This window comes from Arabidopsis lyrata, assembly GCF_000004255.2.
Source record: "Arabidopsis lyrata subsp. lyrata unplaced genomic scaffold ARALYscaffold_3, whole genome shotgun sequence".
In the NCBI taxonomy this organism is placed as follows: domain Eukaryota; kingdom Viridiplantae; phylum Streptophyta; class Magnoliopsida; order Brassicales; family Brassicaceae; genus Arabidopsis; species Arabidopsis lyrata.
In genome coordinates, this window is record NW_003302553.1 from 21707054 (window position 1) to 21727436 (window position 20383).

General features: G+C 31.8%; 3 protein-coding genes across 4 annotated transcripts; all 3 read left to right on the plus strand.

Annotated features, from left to right (window-relative positions):
- Positions 1-6352: 6352 nt before the first annotated feature.
- LOC110229740 lies at positions 6353-8485 on the plus strand. Of its 2 annotated transcripts, none has more exons than XM_021030537.1 (2): positions 6353-8162; positions 8412-8485. In XM_021030537.1, exon 1 carries the CDS (start codon positions 6851-6853, stop codon positions 7466-7468), a length of 618 nt encoding a protein of 205 aa, XP_020886196.1. In that variant the 5' UTR covers positions 6353-6850; the 3' UTR covers positions 7469-8162; positions 8412-8485. The 2 variants fall into 2 exon arrangements, with proteins under 2 accessions (XP_020886196.1, XP_020886195.1); XM_021030536.1 differs by lacking the exon at positions 8412-8485 and having other exon boundaries at positions 6353-7631; positions 7714-7995.
- On the plus strand, positions 8346-11398 carry LOC110229741. Its single transcript, XM_021030538.1, has 9 exons — positions 8346-8508; positions 9411-9538; positions 9685-9923; positions 10013-10216; positions 10298-10390; positions 10458-10563; positions 10702-10994; positions 11081-11170; positions 11252-11398. Exons 2-9 carry the CDS (start codon positions 9415-9417, stop codon positions 11276-11278), a joined length of 1176 nt encoding a protein of 391 aa, XP_020886197.1. The 5' UTR covers positions 8346-8508; positions 9411-9414; the 3' UTR covers positions 11279-11398.
- Positions 11399-12675: 1277 nt separating this feature from the next.
- Positions 12676-18894, plus strand: LOC9320094 (hippocampus abundant transcript 1 protein). The gene is given in 15 exon segments (XM_021031467.1): positions 12676-12727; positions 12730-12908; positions 13672-13783; positions 15723-15835; positions 15942-16064; positions 16329-16567; positions 16675-16750; positions 16836-16922; positions 17008-17088; positions 17220-17252; positions 17417-17470; positions 17553-17594; positions 18256-18334; positions 18495-18565; positions 18665-18894. Coding segments are annotated over 15 exon segments (1422 nt in total). The 5' UTR covers positions 12676-12690; the 3' UTR covers positions 18761-18894.
- Positions 18895-20383: the final 1489 nt, after the last annotated feature.

A 20383-nucleotide genomic window follows, 5' to 3' on the forward strand; every position in this document is an offset into this window, starting at 1 on the left:
ATATAGTAGCATACCCAACAAGACATCAAGAGTAATGTACTAGAATCAATAAACATGGTAATCAATCAAACTCATGTAAGAGAAGATGGTACTAATCTGTCATGTGATAAGAGCAAATGATAAACTTCAAAGTTGCATTATTTCACTCAGCAACACTTGCAAAACAAAATTATAGAATGAGTAAAAGGTTATGCAAGAAAGTGAATAACTGAAAGTTTGAGTAAACAAAATAACTTAATCGTTCCGATAATAACAACAAGATTCAGACAACAAACGAAGCTAGAACACAAAAAAAGTCTAAACATTAAACCAGATAAATTAGCCTAATGATAAACAAAATCTCAGTAAGAAACAAAATTGTAAAAAGGACAGTTACTCATTTAAGAAGCTGGGACCAAACACAGAAAAATAGATACTAGTCCCCGCAATTTACTGCTCAGTTTCTGTTTCCTTTTCAAAGTACTAAAAAAATTCAGATTTTTCATACAAATTGAGCTTAGGTTTTTATCTGGTTTTGGTTAAACACAAGTTAGTCAGAATCCTACAAAGCAAAAACAGATTCTTAAGGTATTGAATTGGCAATCAAGAGAATAATCTATATGATCTGACGCATTCATACAAGCTTCTACTCAATTTATATCTGACAATAACAAACAGAAGATCCAAATTTCAGAGAAATGTTGTTCTGAAATCAAACCACAAAAACATTAATGTGAAGAAATTGTTCTGAATTCGCAAATAACAGAAGCATGCAAAATAGACAAAATTTTAAAAATTGAAGAAGAATAACCAAACTACCTAAAACATCAGATTAGTAATGAAAAAGAAGAAAAATCAACCAAGAACAAACCTAGAACAAATCTAGAGTAACGAAAAAGAAGAACAATCGACTGAGTAAAGGACATGCCTTCGATTTGAGCTCAAAGCCGACAGAAATAAGGCGGAATTAGTGCCGGCGGCAGGTTCAGTTTCACGGTGACCTTCAACGACGGTGACGGAGGGTTTAATTAGCGGTTGAAAGAGTCGATTCGACAGTGACAAAGAGTTAGGTCTGAAAGAGTTAGGATTTTTCGACAAACAGGAAAAAACGACTGTGAAGGCTAAAACTAGAAATATTTGCTTAAGTGTTTGGCAGAATTAGGGATTTTGAATTCCCGCTTATTGAAATTATATCTTAGCGTTTATGAAATGCTATTGTATAATAAATATAATTACATATCATCTTTAATAGCAGTTTGGTAAGCCGTGCTATTATTTATCAATGTGGACTTTTTTGTAGTGAATATAGGTTCCTTATGCCACGAGCCCACGAACGTGCTTGTACTCGTAGCAATGTTTGTTTAATCTATTGGACAGTTATGCCAATTGTCGTTTAATCTATTGAACAGTTCACTCTTTAAGAAAAAAAAAGGAAGAAATCTATAGAACAGTTAACATATTAAAGGCACAAAACCTTAAGTTACGACGACAGATTCTTTTTCTTTTTTCTTTTCTCCAGATTTCGTATGAAGAAACAATATATTTAACCGAACAAAACTTTAATTAAATCATGACAATGATGATACATATATTTTTTGTCATATCATTGTAGGGGAAGGTCAAAGGATGCATTCTCAGGGTAGAGTCATTTCTTTTTTTGAAGTCGTGGCTCCATTTTTATATAGTCCATTGACAAGTACGTGAACACATTAAAGTTCAGCCTTCTATGCGTCGCATTCTCATTGGTATTCTTCACACTTGCGATCATTTCACTTATCAAAACTATGTTAATTGTTAATTATATAGTTTAATAATTATGCATGACTAACATTGGTTAACATGCACAGATGATCGGAATCCTTCTGAGTCTTCTGATAAGAAATATTCATTCTGTCAATGAATAAAGCAATCAACAACATTTCAAAAAAGGAAGCATGACACATGAAGCAAATTAATGTATATATCTTAAATCTTTTACGGATTTCCTTAATATATCATTTTCAACGAATGCGTAGCTAGGATTATTTGATAAAAAAAAAAAAAAAAAAAACCCTAACAAATTAAAATTTGCTACTTTTCTCATAAAAAGAAATGTTCATCGTTATGACAAATTTTCTTAGGTTGAGTAGGTATTAGAGCATCTTCATTTGTGAGATACCCACAAGGTATCTCAATCATATAATATTAATTTTTTTAATGTTTTATTTAGAGAAATTCATACTACAATGTGTTACATCTATTAGTGTGATATCCTATGAGTATCTCATCTACATAAAATTAATATTTTAATAAAAAATTTATATTAAATTTTAAACATACCATTAATTATACTAGACATTTTGTAAGATAATATCATTAAAATTACACATCATTTTATCAATAGATTTTAATTACATTAGACATTTTGTAAATAATGAAGAACAACAACATATTATTTATCAAAATATCAAAATATTAACAAAATATCAAATTATTCATCTCATATTTATTTTCTAATATATATTCACTACAAAAAAAAGATCATATTAAATCACTTAAATTGTATCACTTCACTAAATGATATTATTTTGGATCATTTATTTATAAATGATGTGTTTTAGCATCAATTATACTAAGTGATGTTATAATTAATTAGTTTGGCATCAGTTATATAAAACTGATTTAAAAGTTATTATTTCGTATCACTTTTTAAAAACTGATAGTAAATATTAATTTACATCATTTAGATAATTGATGTATTTATTAATTTTTGTTAAGATCACTTTTTAAATGATACAAAATTTATATCAATAAAAACTGATGTTAAACTAAATATATCAAAAACATTATCAAAAAAATCAAAAAAGGCAACGTGATTTTTTTTTTTTTGAAGGAAAATATATTTCAGATCTAGATAATCATCACACCTAAATTTTGGCTACAAATTTGATCGAGAAGCAACCTAGCTAGCTGTATATATATCTCTTACTTTTATATGGATTTTAGACACATACAGGTTTTTAGAAGTCACGATCGTTACACGTAAGTTTTGTAAAATATGTGATGAATCATTGTTCTAGGATTAGATCTTATTCTTCATCCTTGTTTATTTCTCTGTAATTAATTATGATACAATTTTAATTTTGGTTAAACTGCAGGTAGCTGCACTTAGCAAAAGAAATCTAGAAACAATAAAAAGGTTCATACATCAACAATTGGTTTCAGGTTTGTCTGTCTTAATTAGACTATTTGGTTCTCATGAGAAGGACTTTAATTACATATCTGTAGTGATGAAGACCATGATCAACATTTAGAATTGGTACATATGCCCTTCACGCACCTTTAGATAGCGATGATATTTTTAACCCTATATTAATTGTCTTCTAGTATACAAATTTATTCGAGCCGTAAAAATAGTTTTCAAATAGAATTGGAAACGAGTATAAAGCTTTCTTCTCCAGGGTGATTGCTTGACAAAGTTTCACACACATTTAATGGTCGACCACATTGGATTGACGTCAATCCAACCACTTTTTAAAATGATTAATTTATATTTATTGAAAATATACAATATACAATATAATTCTATAAAGTACGTATAACCATAGCTTAAAAATGATTACTGAACAATGTTCTAAGGTAAAACCAATCTGATTTGTGCTATTTTATCATCATCATGTTACATATATAGTTATAATTATAATGACCACTACGTCTAGATCAACGTACGTTTATAGCTTTGACGTCAACTACGTCTAGATCAACATACGTTTATATCTTTGTGCTATTTTATACATATGACGTACGTTTATAGCACCTTCGTGCTATTTTATCTTAATTAGACGCGTCGTGATTGACGTCTTGATTAACGTCTAGTGACCAATAAACTGTTTGCACACTTCTTAAGATAAATTTTGGGAATTAATATCTAGATTCTAGTTTTACGAAAGGTTTATAGCTTGAATAAACTTTGACCAATACTCATCTTTTCGTAGAATCTTGAAAAATAATTCATATATTCACCAGTTATTTTTAGATTCCAATTAATAACAGTAAGCGATAGAGACAAATGATCATGGTAGATATATTTATTTATAAATTCTAATGTTTGTTTGTGAATTTCCATAGCTTACAAATTATACAAATCTTTTTGTTTTTTAGGTTTTGATCGATGGATAAATCATGGATAAACAAACCACGTTTGTCTCAAGATTACATATTGGGGGTGAAAAATTTCTTGGATTTTGCATTTGGTAAATTAAAGGTATACGTACTGAAATGTCCATGTAACCGTTGTTGTCTCCTCAAACTTAAGTCAAGAGAAGATATAGACGGTGATTTAATGTGTTATGGCTTTTTAAGTTCTTACACAAATTGGGTACTACATGGAGAGGATATATGTGTCACGGGTAATACAAGAGTACCTTCTGATATTGCTTCGGTGGAATTAGATTCAACTAGGACTCTCTTGGATGATCTTTTTCCTGATATTAGTACGAACAATGATGGTGGATATGAAGCTGGATCATCTGAGAACCCGATGGACACTGATAGACCATCAACTGCAAGTGGAAGTTGTGAAAAAGGAGAAGGTTTTGATGAGTTGCTTGCTGATTATAATCAAGAGCTATATACAGGATGCACTAAGTTCACGAAGTTGTCCTTTATATTGAAGTTGTACCATATCAAATGTATGTGTGGGATTAGCGACAAGGGGATATCTATGGTACTTGATTTGCTGAAAGAAGCATTTACACATGCCAAATTGCCAGATTCATTTAGTGACATGAAAAAAGTTATTCGCAAATTAGGATTGAGTTATGAGTCAATTCATGCATGTCCAAATGATTGCATGTTATTTTGGGAGGCAGATGCAGAAAGAGAAATCTGCAAAGTTTGTGAAGCTTCTCGTTGGAAAGAAAATATTTCAGTAAAGAGTACAGAATCTGGATCAGAGAACAAAAAGAGTAAAACTCCTGTAAAGGTTTTGCGTTATTTTCCTCTAAAGCCCCGACTGCAACGTTTATTCATGTCATCAAAAACTGCTACCCATATGAAATGGCATGCAACTTCTAGTAACAATGATGGAAAGCTTCGACATCCAAGAGACGGAAGGGCTTGGAAGGAATTTGATAAAAAATATCCCGAATTTGCATCTGATCCAAGAAATGTCAGATTAGGTTTGGCGACTAACGGTTTTAACCCATTTGGTACCATGAGTAGTAGTTATAGCATATGGCCAGTGATACTATTTCCTTATAATTTTCCACCATGGATGGCAATGAAGCAAACATCAATGATCCTCTCTATGGTTATCCCTGGAAAGCATATGCCTGGTAATGATATTGATGTCTACTTGCAGCCGCTTATTAAAGAGTTGAAGGAATTGTGGTCTGATGGGATTAAAACGCTAGATGCTTCCACAAAGCAAACATTTGACATGCGTGCAGCCATCATGTGGACAGTTAGTGATTTTCCCGGTCTTGGAAATTTGTCAGGCTGGAATACGTATACGAACTTGGCTTGTCCAAGCTGCAATTTTGAAGGCAACGGAGAACGTTTACGCCATGGGAAAAAAAATTGTTTTATGGGCCATCGCCGTTTTCTTCCTCAAGAGCATGTCTATCGTCATGATAAAAATAATTTTGATGGAAAGATAGAAGCTAGATCTCCACCGGCCACATTGTCAGGTTCTACAGTTATTCACCAACTAGAACAAGTTAATGTGACTCTTGGTAAAAACCATGGTTTAGTTGGAGTTGGAAGAAAAAGAGATCGAAGTGGTGCTTCAGGAAGTGGAACTTCAAGTACCACTCAGCAGTGGAAGAAAAGAAGTATATTTTTTGAGTTGTCTTACTGGGAATTTATTATGTTGCGGCATAATTTGGATGTCATGCACATAGAGAAGAATGTGTTTGACAATCTAGTCTACACATTTAAGTGTCTTAAAAATGTAAAACTCCCAGACGGTTATGCTTCTAATTTATCAAGTTGTGTTGATGTTAAAAGTCGAAAGCTATCAGGCTTGAAAAGCCACGATTGTCACGTGATAATGAGAGATTTATTGTCAGTCGCAATTAAAAATCTACTGCCAACAGATGTGACCTCAGCCGTTGTCGAGCTTTGTCAATTTTTTTGAGATATATCGGTAAAGGTCCTCGATACCGATGAGCTTGACAAATTACAAGACCGCATTGTTCTGACTTTATGTCATATGGAGATGCTTTTTCCTCCATCATTTTTCACTGTGATGGTACATTTAGTAGTACATCTTACAGAAGAGGCAAAACTCGGTGGACCAGTTCCATTTCGTTGGATGTATCCGATTGAGAGGTGTTTTTTTTTTAACATTCTATGTTTATATATACACATAACTAGAAACTTACTTAATTCACTTATCTACAGGGCTCTAGGACACTTCAAATCATATGTTCGGAATCGTGCCAAGCCTGAAGGTTCTATATGCGAGCAGTATTTAGCTGATGAGTGTGTAACGTTTTGCTCAATGTATCTGAATGATATAGAGACACGATTTAATCGTTATGGCCGCGTTGATGATCGACCTCTAGCTCAGACCAGTATAAGACCAAATTCAGAACTTCCATTTATTTTTCCAAACCTTGGAAGATTTGTTGGAGCGGGTCAGGTTTATACTCTTAATCATGTAGAGAGGCAACAAGCACATCGACATATATTGGTCAATTGTCAACTACTTGATCCCTTACGAGAGTACGTTTCTGTTATTCAAAAATAAATAATTTAATTATGGTTGATTAAAATTCTCTAATATAGAAGTTATGATATTTGTTTATTTAGGAAGTATAAAAGTGAGCTGTGGAGTAAACCATCTCAACAGAGCAAGAGGAGTCGTGCTAATGACATTGACCGAGAAATGCATCTTAATTTTGCAAAATGGATCAAACAGAAAGTAGAGGTAAACGAGTTAGATGGGATAACTGATGATTTACGATGCTTAGCGTTGGGTCCATCTGAAAAAGTTGTGAAGTATACTGCTTACAATGTTAATGGTTTCAAGTTCCGAACAATAGAAAGAGATGCTGACCTGAAAACCCAAAATAGTGGCGTTTATGTAGCTGCTGAGACTATGAGTTATGCTAGTTCTCGAGACCCTAACCCAATAACAGGAACTGTAGCTTACTATGGAAATTTGGTTGAAGTTATAGAGTTAAACTACTATGAGGTTTTCAAAGTTGTATTATTCAAGTGCAAGTGGGTTGATACTCGTACGGAACGAGGATACAAAATGGATGCATATGATCATCATATGGTGAATTTTTCACGTTTGTTACATACTGGAGATAATGCAGAGGATGAACCATACATATTGGCGTCTCAGGCAAAGATGGTGTATTATGTAGCTGATCCTTGCAAAGAAGAATGGAATTATGCAGTTCATATTCAACCTAGAGACGTATATGACATGGGTGATCAAAATGATTCAGAACAGTTTGATGGTGAATCTATTCCTGGAATTTCCGTTACTTCCTAGACATATGTTTACCATGTTCGAATATGTGTTGGGTGCTGGTTTTCTTTTTCTAAAATCATAGTCTTGGAAGTGCTTTTAGAAATGAAGCACAATGGTGCAATAGATAGACAAGAGCTGGATTTACAGCTTTGTGCCACCGTTTACTATGTTCTAACGATCCAAGGTATGATTTTAAGCTTCTTGTGTGTCCTTGTAACCTGGTTTTCTATTCACTGACATATTGTGTTTGTTTTTTCTTTTCATAGACTTTTTAAGTGAAAATCTTTCAAAGGTCCGTGATGAAGGAGTCGTTCCAACGGTGCATGCCTTCAAGAACAGGTTAAGCTCTTCAAACAACATCAGTGGCCGGAACAAGTCCTTTAAGCAATCTCAAGAATTTGACTGATTTGTAAGTAGAGATACTGTGAAGAATTTGATTCTTTGGAATGATTCTAAAAGCTTCATATGGTACAGAAGGCAAAGATTGATCAGATAGGGTCAGACAAGTTTGACTCTTTGGTGCCACCAGTGACCAGCGGCAAGACTCCGGAGGAGGAAGCTAGTGCAGAGACGGAGGCTTCTGTGGAAGCACAAGAAGAAGTTGCCGCAGCCACCAATCGAGGTCTAGGTTGGAGCTGGTTGAGAGATACACTACAAAAGATCGAGAAGATACAAACGTACGTGATGTTTTCGATTTAGGCCAACTTATTTCATGGTAAGCACTCACTAAAATTTATAAATTATTAATCATACAATATCATAGGACAAATCAATATAAGTTGTTGCAATAAGATATTGATACGGGTCATTTTTAGTGAAAAAAAAATCTAAAATTTTCAGATCCTGCTTAGTTTTTTGTTTGGTAAGACCCGCTTAACATTTTATTTCAGCGGGAATTAATTTTCCAATTTAATAAGTAATAATATTTTATATAAATAGATCACTAATAAATTGTTGGATTTAGGGCTTCTAAATATTCTCTTGGGAGGAACCGTCACAGAGCTTAATCCAGTCTCCCAGAGATCACCATTCACATTGAACAGAAGGTTTATCAACACAAAGTGAGTTTTTTTTCCTCTATTTAGGTTGTCTGTTCAAGTAGTATAATCTTAGTACAATTTTCAGTAAACTATTTGCATTCTCATCATCTAAACATACTTATTTCTTGATCATATAAGTATTGCCATTAGAACATATATAGTTGGCGTAGATCAATCAAAGTTTCTTTTTGACTAGATCAGTCCAAATTTCTTTTAAATTTGTGAATATAACCGTGTAAACTGTCATGTTATTGAAATCTGTCTGTAAACTTTGTGAAATGTTAGCGGCAGAACTGACGATTTCCGTTTGCAGCTCCGGCGGCTGTGACGGTGTTTGTGTGTCGTCTTCTTTTATCAATCAGGTAAATAGTCACCATCGATTCATTCTTTTGTGATTTGATTTTTATATGATTAAAATGTTTCTTCTTTAACTTAAATTCTGGATTTTGAACAAACCATGATTTATTTAATCATCTCCTTTTAGGTTTTTGCTTACAGTCTGGTTTAGCTATAACCACACGTTTTTTTTTCCTTGTCGTTTTTAATCTTCGTGGCTCGATCATTCTTTTTTGTTTCTGCTAATGATTCATCTCCAAAATTCTCGAAGCTAATTCGTTAGAATCTAAAATCCTATGTTTTGATTTCGTGAGATTCCATGAAAGTGGCTTAACGTGAGATTCCATGAAAGTGGCTTAACGTGGCTTACATTTTTTTTTCTTTTGTCTCGATGAATTATTTTATATTTTTTTTTATCATATGATTATATTTGATCGTTGCCTCATATTTTTGTCATCAAACTAAGAATTCCTTTTTCTGTAGAATAGAATCATAGGAAGCATAGAAAAAAGCTGAAAATCTAGGATCATATTTCTTTCTTTGTAACAGAAATATGTATTGCTAACAATTTTTTTTTCCTTGATTAGGATCATGGAGTTTACGGATTCAGAAACACAAGCACCAGATGATTTACCACATTTGGAAACAAATTACAATAATCCTCCCGCACTTGCTCCAGAATGTATAAGCTTCAAATGGAAAATTGAAGTGATAGGTAATACTAATAATCTGCTTTGGCTTTTGATATATTTAGTCAAATTTGCACTTCTTTATAACTAATCTGCTTTAGCATATATGTTAATTTGATTTTATTTACTAATTCGATTTTGGTTTGATATATATGTGGTAATTATCAACAAGATGTCGATGGAAACATAGAAGGCAAAATGATGACATCTAAAGATGTCTGGAAAATGCAAAACCACCAAGTAATTGTGCATTTCGATGAAGATACCGGTCAGCCAATTGGTGATTCTGGAGGTTTACTTGGATCATGGTTGGGGCAATTAAGCAATGATGTCCATTTGCTACCCATCAACTACACCGATTGGAGGTTGGTTAGTCCTCATATAAAAACAAGAGCATGGGAAGTAATTCAGGTAACATCTATCTATAAATTTTTTAAACCATGGGATGTTTTAAGATTATATTTAGGTCTGATGACTCGTTTCATTTTATATCATTTCAGTCCAAATTCAGGTTTGATGATCCGATGATGAGAAAAGAATATGTGATGGGTGCATTAGGTAGCAGATGCAAGGATGTCAAACAACGTGTTTGGAACGATTACAAAAAAAGTAATCTGAACGAAACGTTGCAGAATCGACCCGACAAAATTCCTGAAGATCAATGGTCTCATTTGGTTCACATGAGATTCACCGAAAAGTGGAAGGTATAGTTTATTCGTTGGATATTTATAGGAAGCATGCTATATCAAATGCAATTAATTTCTTTTTAACATATGAGCTTTCAGAAAATGCAAGAGCGGAATACAAAGAACCAGAAAAATAATATCATGCCTCACTTATGTGGAAGGAAGAGTTTTTCAAGAAAAAGAGACGAAATTGTGAGTTACATAGGTATGATATATATAATCCTAGTATATTATTGATTTTGTATATTGTTTAACGCAGAAAACCAAGATTGGAAAAACGCCATGTCGAGCTGAGTTTTTCATTGAGACTCGCAAGAAACAGGATGGAAGCTTTGTATGTGATGAGGCAAAAATACGCGCGGTTAGTTTTATTAAAGTTACTATGAATTTTGGTCAATAGTTTTTGGAAGTGATCTCTAAATAAAATTTTGAGATGCGTTATTCAGTCACTATGAAAATCTATTGGATGAAATATTTATCATTCTCTACTTTTTTTTAAGAAGCACTTACGACGTTGTTGAGTCAAAATCCGCAAGTCACAAACAATATTACAGCTAGCTTGGATGATGAATATAGTCAGGTGTTCGGTCCAGAGCGTCCAGGACGAGTACGTTGTGTTGGTCGTGGGCCCACACCTTCAAGATTAGTGAAACATTCAAGTGCACCTAGAAGACAAGAGACAGAAAATTCTGAATTGGTCGTCCAGCTGAAGGCACAAGTGAAGGCATTAGGTGATCAAGTTAATGGAATGTCTAAGTTCTTCCCACAAATACTTGGTACTTCAACTCGTGAACAGGTAATAAAATATAATAATAATTTGTAATTTAAATTACATTATTATAATTCTATATATAATACTAATGTTTTAAACTAAATATTCAGGCAAGTGCATGGGCTATAAATTTTGCAGCGGCTTTTGCGAACATACCAAATCCACCATTTGTAAACATTCCAAATCCGCCTAATCCTCAGGTAAATGATATTTACATATCAATTTCATATATACCAGATATTTATATAATAAATTAATACATTGAATGATTTATTTTCCAGGAAAAGGATAATGGTGCCAGTGGATAAACGTTTAAGCGCTTAAGAGTTATAAATGCTAGTTATGATCAAAATTTATTTAGCAAAACGTTTTATCTACTTTTAGTTTATTTATATTTATGCATTTGCACGATGGATTGATTATGTAATTTGTTTTTCAGTTTTTTTTTATTATTAATTAAATTTCTTTTATTTTTGTTTTTAATTAATTATTTTTTCTGGATTAAAAAAATATATGTTAAAACACGTTGTTAGTATTTTAATTTGTGTCACTTTATAAACGATGTGAAATCATTTCAATACATGATTTTATCAATTATAAAAAAATAATATTCTCATCGATTTTTATAAATGATACTATAACTACAATCATTTATGAAAATCGACATAAATATAACATCAATTTTGTTAAAATGATGTAATGATTTAAATCAATTATTATAAATGATGTATTTAGTAAATCGTTTATCATAAATGATATAATTAGTAACATCAGTTATGAAAAGTGATACTAGTTTTAGTATCAATTATTTATAAGTGATGAAAATATTGACATCAGTTATAATAACTGTTACAAACACTAACATCACTTGCACAAAATGATGTAAACATTAACATCATTTTTTGTAACCGATTCAAAATAAACATCAGTTATGACAAGCGATGCAAATATTATGTATAATTGCATCAGTTTTTAATAAAATGATGTAAATTATTTGCATCAATAATATATAAATCAATTATTTAAGTGATGTAAAATTCTTTTACATCAATTATAAGTAATACAAATATTGAAAATAAATGATGTAAAATGATCTTTTTTTGTAGTGATTATAAAATTTTATTTACTAAAAATATTAATTATATTTATATTAACCTTATTAACTAATATCAATGAAAAATAATATTCATATATAGTTTAAAACTTTTATATAATGGAGTTTGATATATAGATTTTCAAATGAAAAACGTTTTTCAGATTTTTTATTAAAAATTATTGTTTTATTTTTAATTTATTTTTAGTTTATTTTTCTAATCAGAAACCACTTTAATCTTATAATAATATACTTTCCACTTATGACCATTGAGTAAACCCGTGAGGCAGAGGGGAGCCGGTGGGGGTATCACTTACTCTCTCTCTCTCTCTCTCTCTCTCTCTCTTTGTTTACAAATATCCAATTCCCATAAAGAGCAATGACTGATTCTGATTCGATTTGCCAATAACATTTATCGTGTTTTATCGATTAAATAATTTACAATTGCATTTTAAAATGAAAAAGACCATGCATCCACCGAGGTGTTACTGACAGCCTAATTATAAATGTTATATCACGCTTTATTATATGGTTTCACAAAATTTCATATATGAATATATTTTTTTAATGTATGGATATTCGCATGTGGATATTAGTATAAGATATACATTAATCTGCGAGACAATCATGTATAGTTCAGAATTTGAAGTTAAGTTTAGGAGAGGAGAGAGATGGAGGAATTTAGAGTTGGAGAGCTGAGACATATACTGATGACGGTTTTCTTGTCGGGATTCGCCGAATACTTGCTTAGGCCAGTGATGACTGACGTCACCGTCGCCGCGGTTTGCTCCGGCCTAAATGATTCATGTTCTCTCGCCGTCTATCTCACCGGAGTACAACAAGTGGTAACCACCTCTACTTAGATATATATCCATGCATATTGGCGTTACTGTTGTTGTTTTTACTCTTTAATAACTTATCTCTTTTCTTTGGGGGTTGATGACTCTTTAATCTTTTGATCATAACAAATGCTTCCAAACAATCTTCAATGTCTTCAAAATTGATAACATATAACAATGAATTAATCGATTCTAGTTGTTTCATTAATAAAGGAAATTAAAATTCGAAAATATGAATGTGAATTCTATAGTCTACGGGAATTATTTCATTAGGATGAAAACAATTCTCAAGAAATATTCAACGTCAACCCGAATGTTAATTATTACATTTGATTTGCAGTAAATTAAATTGAAGATAATTTGATAGTGACTATACCAAACTAATTATAGTTTGAGGTTATCAGTAATTGATGACATCATGCAGTTAAGCTTTTTGATACATGATATATGTATGTTGTGCCCAAGAACTAAATCAAAATAAAAATTTGCGATCAAAATAAAAAATCATCAGAAATTGTGACAAAGTTTGTTTATAAATAAATATTTTCAAAACTTTGTAGCATGCGTTTAAATTTTTGGCTAGGATAGTCCTGAAATATATTCAGTTTTCTAATTGGCGTTTTAGTTTCAAGTAGTGTTTTATCAATTTCTATATAAATTTAGAAATTGACTGAATTTTCTAATAAAATAATCTTACGAAAATTAAACTAATTAATGTAAACTTTTTTTTTTCTGATGGTGAAAATGGTAAAAAAAAAAAAAAAACTAGACGGTAGGACTTGGGACAATGATAATGATGCCAGTGATTGGAAATCTATCCGACAGATATGGAATCAAAGCATTGCTCACTCTTCCAATGTGCCTCTCTATTCTTCCTCCAGGTTCCTTTTCCCGCTTTAGTTATTATATCATCAACAATATTTGTTATTAATTTTTTTACCATTTTATTAGCTAAAGAACTTATTATAAGTTGTATATTTCTGATAGAATTAAAAAATACATGGAAAGTCAATAGTTATATATATATACCAATAATTGTTGAGATAATGTTTCAAAAAGTAGTCATGAGTATAAAGTGTACCAATAAAACGAAAGATGCCTTGATTATGCATCTATATTTATGAGCATAGTGCCAATTTAGAAGTATGATCACTTCTGTAGTTCTGTTTGCATGTCTCTTTCGTTTGGCGTAGACATTTTGCTATATATATACATATATATTTTGGGAGCTTTCTTGTTGCTATTATCCTATTGTTATTAATTGGAACTACTATTTATAAAATTAAACTTATGGAATACATGATTAAGTCAGTGCCGTGCTCAGGCAAACCGAAGTTTAAAAATGTGGTCCTTTCAATTAAAATAATAATAATAATAATAATTTTTCAGAACATTCAAAATAGTATTAATAAAAACCAAAAACATAGAAATTGTAAAGCACACAATGTGTAATAATAGCAATTATAAGGATATGGGCTTTTAATGGGGCAACATCGTTTTTCAGTACAAACTATTTGCCAGCGATTTTTTTCAACCCAAACTCCGATCCTCTCTCTTTCTCGACCTGAACCAAAAAAAAATTCAAATTGCAAATCTGATCTTTATGAAATTAGCCGATTTCAACATATTTCTAAATTGATCAAAGTTTAAAATTGGTTCTTCATAGGAGCATAAATCCCCCCCAATCATAAGGATGTTCAATATCCTTTAATTCCACACTCTGCAGACTCAGCAATCCTTAATGTCTAAGTAACACCGTTTAGAGATATGTTGAAATCGGCTAATCTTCGTAAAGGTCAGGTTTGCAATTTGAATTATGTTTTGGTTCGCCTTGAAAAAGAGAAAGGATCGGAGTTTGGCTGAAAAGGCCGCTGGCAAATAGTTAGGGTGGAAAAAGGTCGTTCTTCCGGGTTTTTACTAAACAAATAACTCAAACATATTTATTAAACTAATGAAACTCATAATAAGGTTTATTAAAAGAAAGTGGCTTTTTAAGTTTTCAAATTTTGGTTACCTTAGGCAAATGCCTTTCTGCCACAACGTTGAGCATGGCACTGGATTTTGTTGTCAAAGTTAGTAAGATGATTTATATATCTTCTCGAAAATGAATCAACAAATGAAAAAGATGCAATAAACAAACATCCACTTCTAAGTTCAAGATATTGTCCATAAAGTTTGCCAACTTTAGGTTTAGAAGAAAATATAGAAGAAGAGCTTATCAAAATCAATTCTATGACCCATAAAGTTGGATAAAGATTGACATGGGACAAACCATATCAAAATAGAAAAAATTAGGTCGACACTCATTTAGAACGGTCATAGGCAAAGTTGCTGAGACAAGTCTTCCTGATCGGTCACACTAGATGTCATCATGTATCTTTGCACGTTTTCATTCCAGTTTCGCTCTTTCTAGTAATAGCACTTGAAAGGAAATGACTCAAAAGATGTCTCTGATTCTAAACATACTAAAAATACACAAAATCTCAACAAAAGAACATACACTTTTTTTTTTTTGTGCACCAAACTTTTTCATTAGAACTTAAGCAAAGTCAACAGCGAACGCTGAGAGAGCAAGTTTAGCTAGAGAGTCAGCCACAACATTAGCCGCTCTAGGAATAGAAATACAACTGAAACTTGAAAAAGATAGAGAGGAGATACGAATGTCCGAAAGAACACCATGTAGCTCAGAGAAGGTGGATGAAGTGTTGATCGCAAGGACCAAACCACGACTATTATAAACCACTAAACTACATGTTATGGTCATTACTACTTCATATTCATCATATTATCTTTTGTGCTAAAATGTTGTTAAATTTGCAGCAATATTAGGGTACAGAAGGGATACCAATTTCTTTTATGCATTTTATATAATCAAGACTCTATTCGATATGGTCTGCCAAGGCACCATTGACTGTCTCGCTAATGCTTATGTGGTAAATTGTGTTGTCTTTTCACCTTGATTATATTATAGATATTTTGTTGTTTTAAAAAAATTATGGAACATTTAAATGAGATCAATTCGTTTGATTATATTTTCAGGCTAAAAATGTTCATGGCACAAAAAGAATATCAATGTTCGGAATTTTAGCAGGTGTCAGCTCAATTTCCGGAGTTTGTGCATCACTCTCAGCTCGTTTTTTATCCATAGCTTCGACTTTTCAGGTATCGTATCATTATACATGCTAACAAAAAATCATGAAATTAAGAGACAAACTCAAAATATTATGCAATCATTTTCCTAATTAAAATATGTTTTTTATAACTTAATATATTGATTTTTTCTTGTCCAAAAAAAGGGTTGTCACTTGAAAATTCACCAAAACTTTGAGAAAAATGATTTGTTTACAATATTTGTTTCTTTATTTAAAGATTTATTTTGCTCATACCTTTAACTCATGTATATATAAGAAAACTGCAATACATTAGGTTGCAGCTATATCATTATTCATTGGCCTGGTGTATATGAGAGTTTTCCTAAAAGAGAGGTTACAAGATGATGATGAAGACGATAGTGGTGATGGTAGAAGTCATCAAGAGGTTCATGATGGTGAAGATCTGAAGATGTTATTAGCAGAGCCGGTACTAAGAGACACACCAACTAAGACACATGTCTTCAACACTAAGTATTCGTCTTTGAAAGATATGGTCAGCTTGATATTGAATAGGTGCGTTTCATTAATTTTTAACAAAACTAAAAAAAGGTACGTTTCATTTATATACATATACATGACCCGGAGCGATCGAAATGGTTGAAATGGTTTTTATAACACAGCACCATACTCATTCAAGCATTGGTTGTTACATTTTTTGCTACCTTCTCGGAAAGTGGAAGGGGGTCTGCTCTCATGGTTTTTCTCATCACCACACTTTTAAATTCTTTATTTTACTTCAAAAATCTATTTAATAAAACAAAAACTATTTTTAATAAAACAGTATTTTTTGAAAGCCCGTTTTGAGTTCAACAAAAATGACTTTGCTGAGCTATTTCTGTTGGTTACCATCATTGGCTCCATCTCCCAGGTAAATATTGTAAAATGTATGTAATAACATCCATAGTTACCAAAATATTGATCATTGTTTCTTGTTGCTAAATTTATATTCTCAGCTGTTTATACTGCCAATATTGGTTTCTGCCATTGGAGAACGTAAGGTGTTATCAACAGGGCTTCTTATGGAATTCTTCAACGTAAACATTTTAGTTTGTTTTAATCTTCATATTTCTCCAATTAATCTATAACTTTCTCAATAAATCGGTGTCGTTAATCATGGTATATACTTTGTAGAGCTAAGAAATTTGTTTATGTGCTTGTCGTGCAGGCGGCTTGTCTCAGTGTTGCTTGGTCACCATGGGTAAGTTTGCTGAGAACTCTTAATAGTTTCAAGAATTATTGAGTTGACTTTGGTTTAAATTTCCTTCTAAATCGGGATCTTTGATCCAAGAGAGTTCGAGAGTAATTAAACCTGTAAAAGATTACAAATTTAATAGGATTGTTTGTTTTGGTTGAACAATATAGGTTCCTTATGCCATGACCTTGCTTGTGCCCGGAGCCATGTTTGTGATGCCATCGGTAAGATTTTACCTCATCATGGTCCTTAGTAATGGAGCCTTGTACTTAGTATTGTTTAAAAATATCTTGAATTTAATTATAGGTTTGTGGTATTGCCTCAAGACAAGTTGGATCCGGTGAACAGGTAAAACCGTAAAAGTTATTTTCTTCTTCCAACTTTTCATTGGTTTAACGTTTTCAAAGTACTTTTATAAGAAATATAATAAGGAATTTAGAGTAATGTATAAATGATATGAGTCATTCCCCTTGTTTTTTTTTTCATTCACTCATTCACCTTGTTTAATACAATTTTGAGTTTGAAGCTCACCAGACTTAAGATAGTAGAAGAGTTTAACACATACGCTAGCTCAACCTGAACCGAATTTGATCTAACCCAAAATTGGTATGAGTTAACCAATATGGACTTGATATGATCGATAAGACATCAAATTGATCATATAATGAGTTTTCGTTTTTTTTTTTTTTGTTAAAAGGCCTATAAAGACATTGAATCTGAGTTTTTGTATTAGAAATCTCACATTTGAAGTAAGAGAATACTAGTAGAGTAATATAAAAAAGATATGACCAATCCACTCTTGGCTTGCTTTTGAATTGGAAATCCACAAAGCTTAACAATTAAATTGTAGGGCTTTTAATATATGTATTCTATTTTGTTTATCAATTAACATGTTAAATAAGAACAAGATTAACTACTATAGATTCATTTTTCAACATTTGTGCCAACACACCTTTAATTTAAACACGATATTGATGTCTTTATTTTTTATTTTCACCTCGTTATCCAGGGGAAGGTCCAAGGATGTATATCCGGGGTAAGGGCTTTTGCTCAAGTTGTGGCTCCATTTGTATATAGTCCATTGACGGGTAAGTAAACACAGTAAAACTAAATGACTAATGAATAACATTCATTAATCATTATCCATTAGTAAAACACCATTCATCAAGTTCATTAGTTATTAGTCATTATTGAGAAAGAGAATTTTCCTTTCCTTTAACAAATAATTAATTTTTTGTTTGATAATAGCGTTGTTTCTCTCCGAAAAAGCACCATTCTATTTCCCTGGATTCAGCATTCTATGCATCGCCATCTCTTTGGTATTCTTTACATCTATACGACCATATCATCAGTTAGCACAACTATGTATGTTGATTATTAATATTCCCTGAAATAATGACATTGCTTTACATGCACAGATGATCGGATTCCTTCAGAGTCTCCTGATAAAAGATCATCCTTCTTCGCCCTTAGTAAACATAGCAATCAACAACCCTTCAAAAGCGGAAGCTTGACAAGAGGTATATCAAGAAGCAAATGTAACTTGAATATTGTCGAAATTTGCTTAAAATTTAATTTCAACGAATACTACATAGCTAGAAATTGTAAAAATAACTTGGTTACTAAATTGGATACCTTATTTGTTCCATTTAATTTTAGAAGGAAACTAGTTGACAAATATATAGACAACTTTTATGACGGGATAAACTGTTACAAAATTCACAGAATTTGTGAAAAAAAACTAATCGTTTGTGACATTAAATTTTGTTACCTCAGTGCGACAGAAACTATATAAAAAAAAACGAAATTGTAAGTTGTCACAGGTCTAATGCAAAGATGTTTTTTTTTTGTCACATAAATTGTGATAATCTTTATTCATATAAAATATTTTGGCAAAATCCCTATATTTTGTAGTCTTTGTTTTGCTGCTTTTTCAAGACTCACTAATCACATTTGTTCTACTTGTTTCGTTAGATTTGTGCACCGTTGGTTACTTATCTCGATACAAACATGTAAACTAGAATTATGGTTTGTTTGCGACTGACAAATATTTTGTTTATTTTGTAATCGTTTCGATATCTATATGTATGTATGTAGATTTCTTTAAGAAAATTGAAACGGGTACTACCAATATTTTTGCATAGCCTTAACTTCTTTTCGATCGTATAATTACAACATGTCACATAATAAGTAAACCAAAAATAATACTAATGTATAATTAAAGTTAAATAGGTAATACACAGTGATCGTTTTCAAAAAAAAAAAAAAAAAAAAAAAAAAAAAGGTAATACACAGTGATCATTTGTTTTTGGATCCATGATTTTTACACAAACTAAATTGGATCAATGACAACTACTCCAATCAAGTTGTGGTTCATTGAAAAAGAACAAAGATCTTAATTTTTATAAATAATAAGCATTTAATTGTTTCAAGGCCAAAATCTTTATAAAAGAAAGAAATCAAGAATCTGATATCCAGCCAAAACTGGTATTATCAGAAATATATATATATATATAAAAAAAGAGAAAATAAGTTTAATGAATGACAAAAAAGAAAATAAATTAAAACTCTTCCGGAATGCTTCGTAATACAGGAGTCCAAGCAGACGCTCCAATCTTATCCACCACCTTTGCATGATGCTTTTTTCTTAGTTGTCTCAATCTTTGTTCCACCAAAGAATGTACCAAAAAGTCGTTGTATCGTATTCTATCATCACCATTGTAGATGAGCTTCTCTAGGTCACATTTCTTTACGAACATTCTAATCCTGATCACTCCGTTCTCCTCCGTTTGTTCGTAAACGGCACCGTTTCTCTTCGCCATCTCTAATTCTCCGATCATGTTGTTCTTCGCCAGCCGTTTGCTGCGGAGGTCCTTTACCAAACTCACCGCCCGGGATATTCCTCTTTTCAATAGCAATGTCCTCTTTAGCTCCATATCTATAATGGTTTTAAAGATTTCTTTTGGGGTCACGTATATATATATATATATATATATATATATATATATATATATATATATATATATATATAGTATACTAATATGGTCCACTACACCGGATCTACCACGTTATAATCTGAAATATTTCTGATTAAAGGCTGGCTAATAATTGATTCGATTCGATTATTAATGTTTTTT

Excerpts from the sequence above, each read along its gene's own strand:
- LOC110229740 (XM_021030537.1), top strand. The coding sequence starts at position 6,851 with ATGCATCTTAATTTTGCAAAATGGATCAAACAGAAAGTAGAGGTAAAC.
- LOC110229741 (XM_021030538.1), top strand. The coding sequence starts at position 9,415 with ATGGAGTTTACGGATTCAGAAACACAAGCACCAGATGATTTACCACAT. Across the intron at positions 9,539-9,684 it reads ATGGAAAATTGAAGTGATAG|ATGTCGATGGAAACATAGAA; the intron begins GTAATACTAATA and ends ATTATCAACAAG. Across the intron at positions 10,391-10,457 it reads CAAGAAAAAGAGACGAAATT|AAAACCAAGATTGGAAAAAC; the intron begins GTGAGTTACATA and ends TGTTTAACGCAG.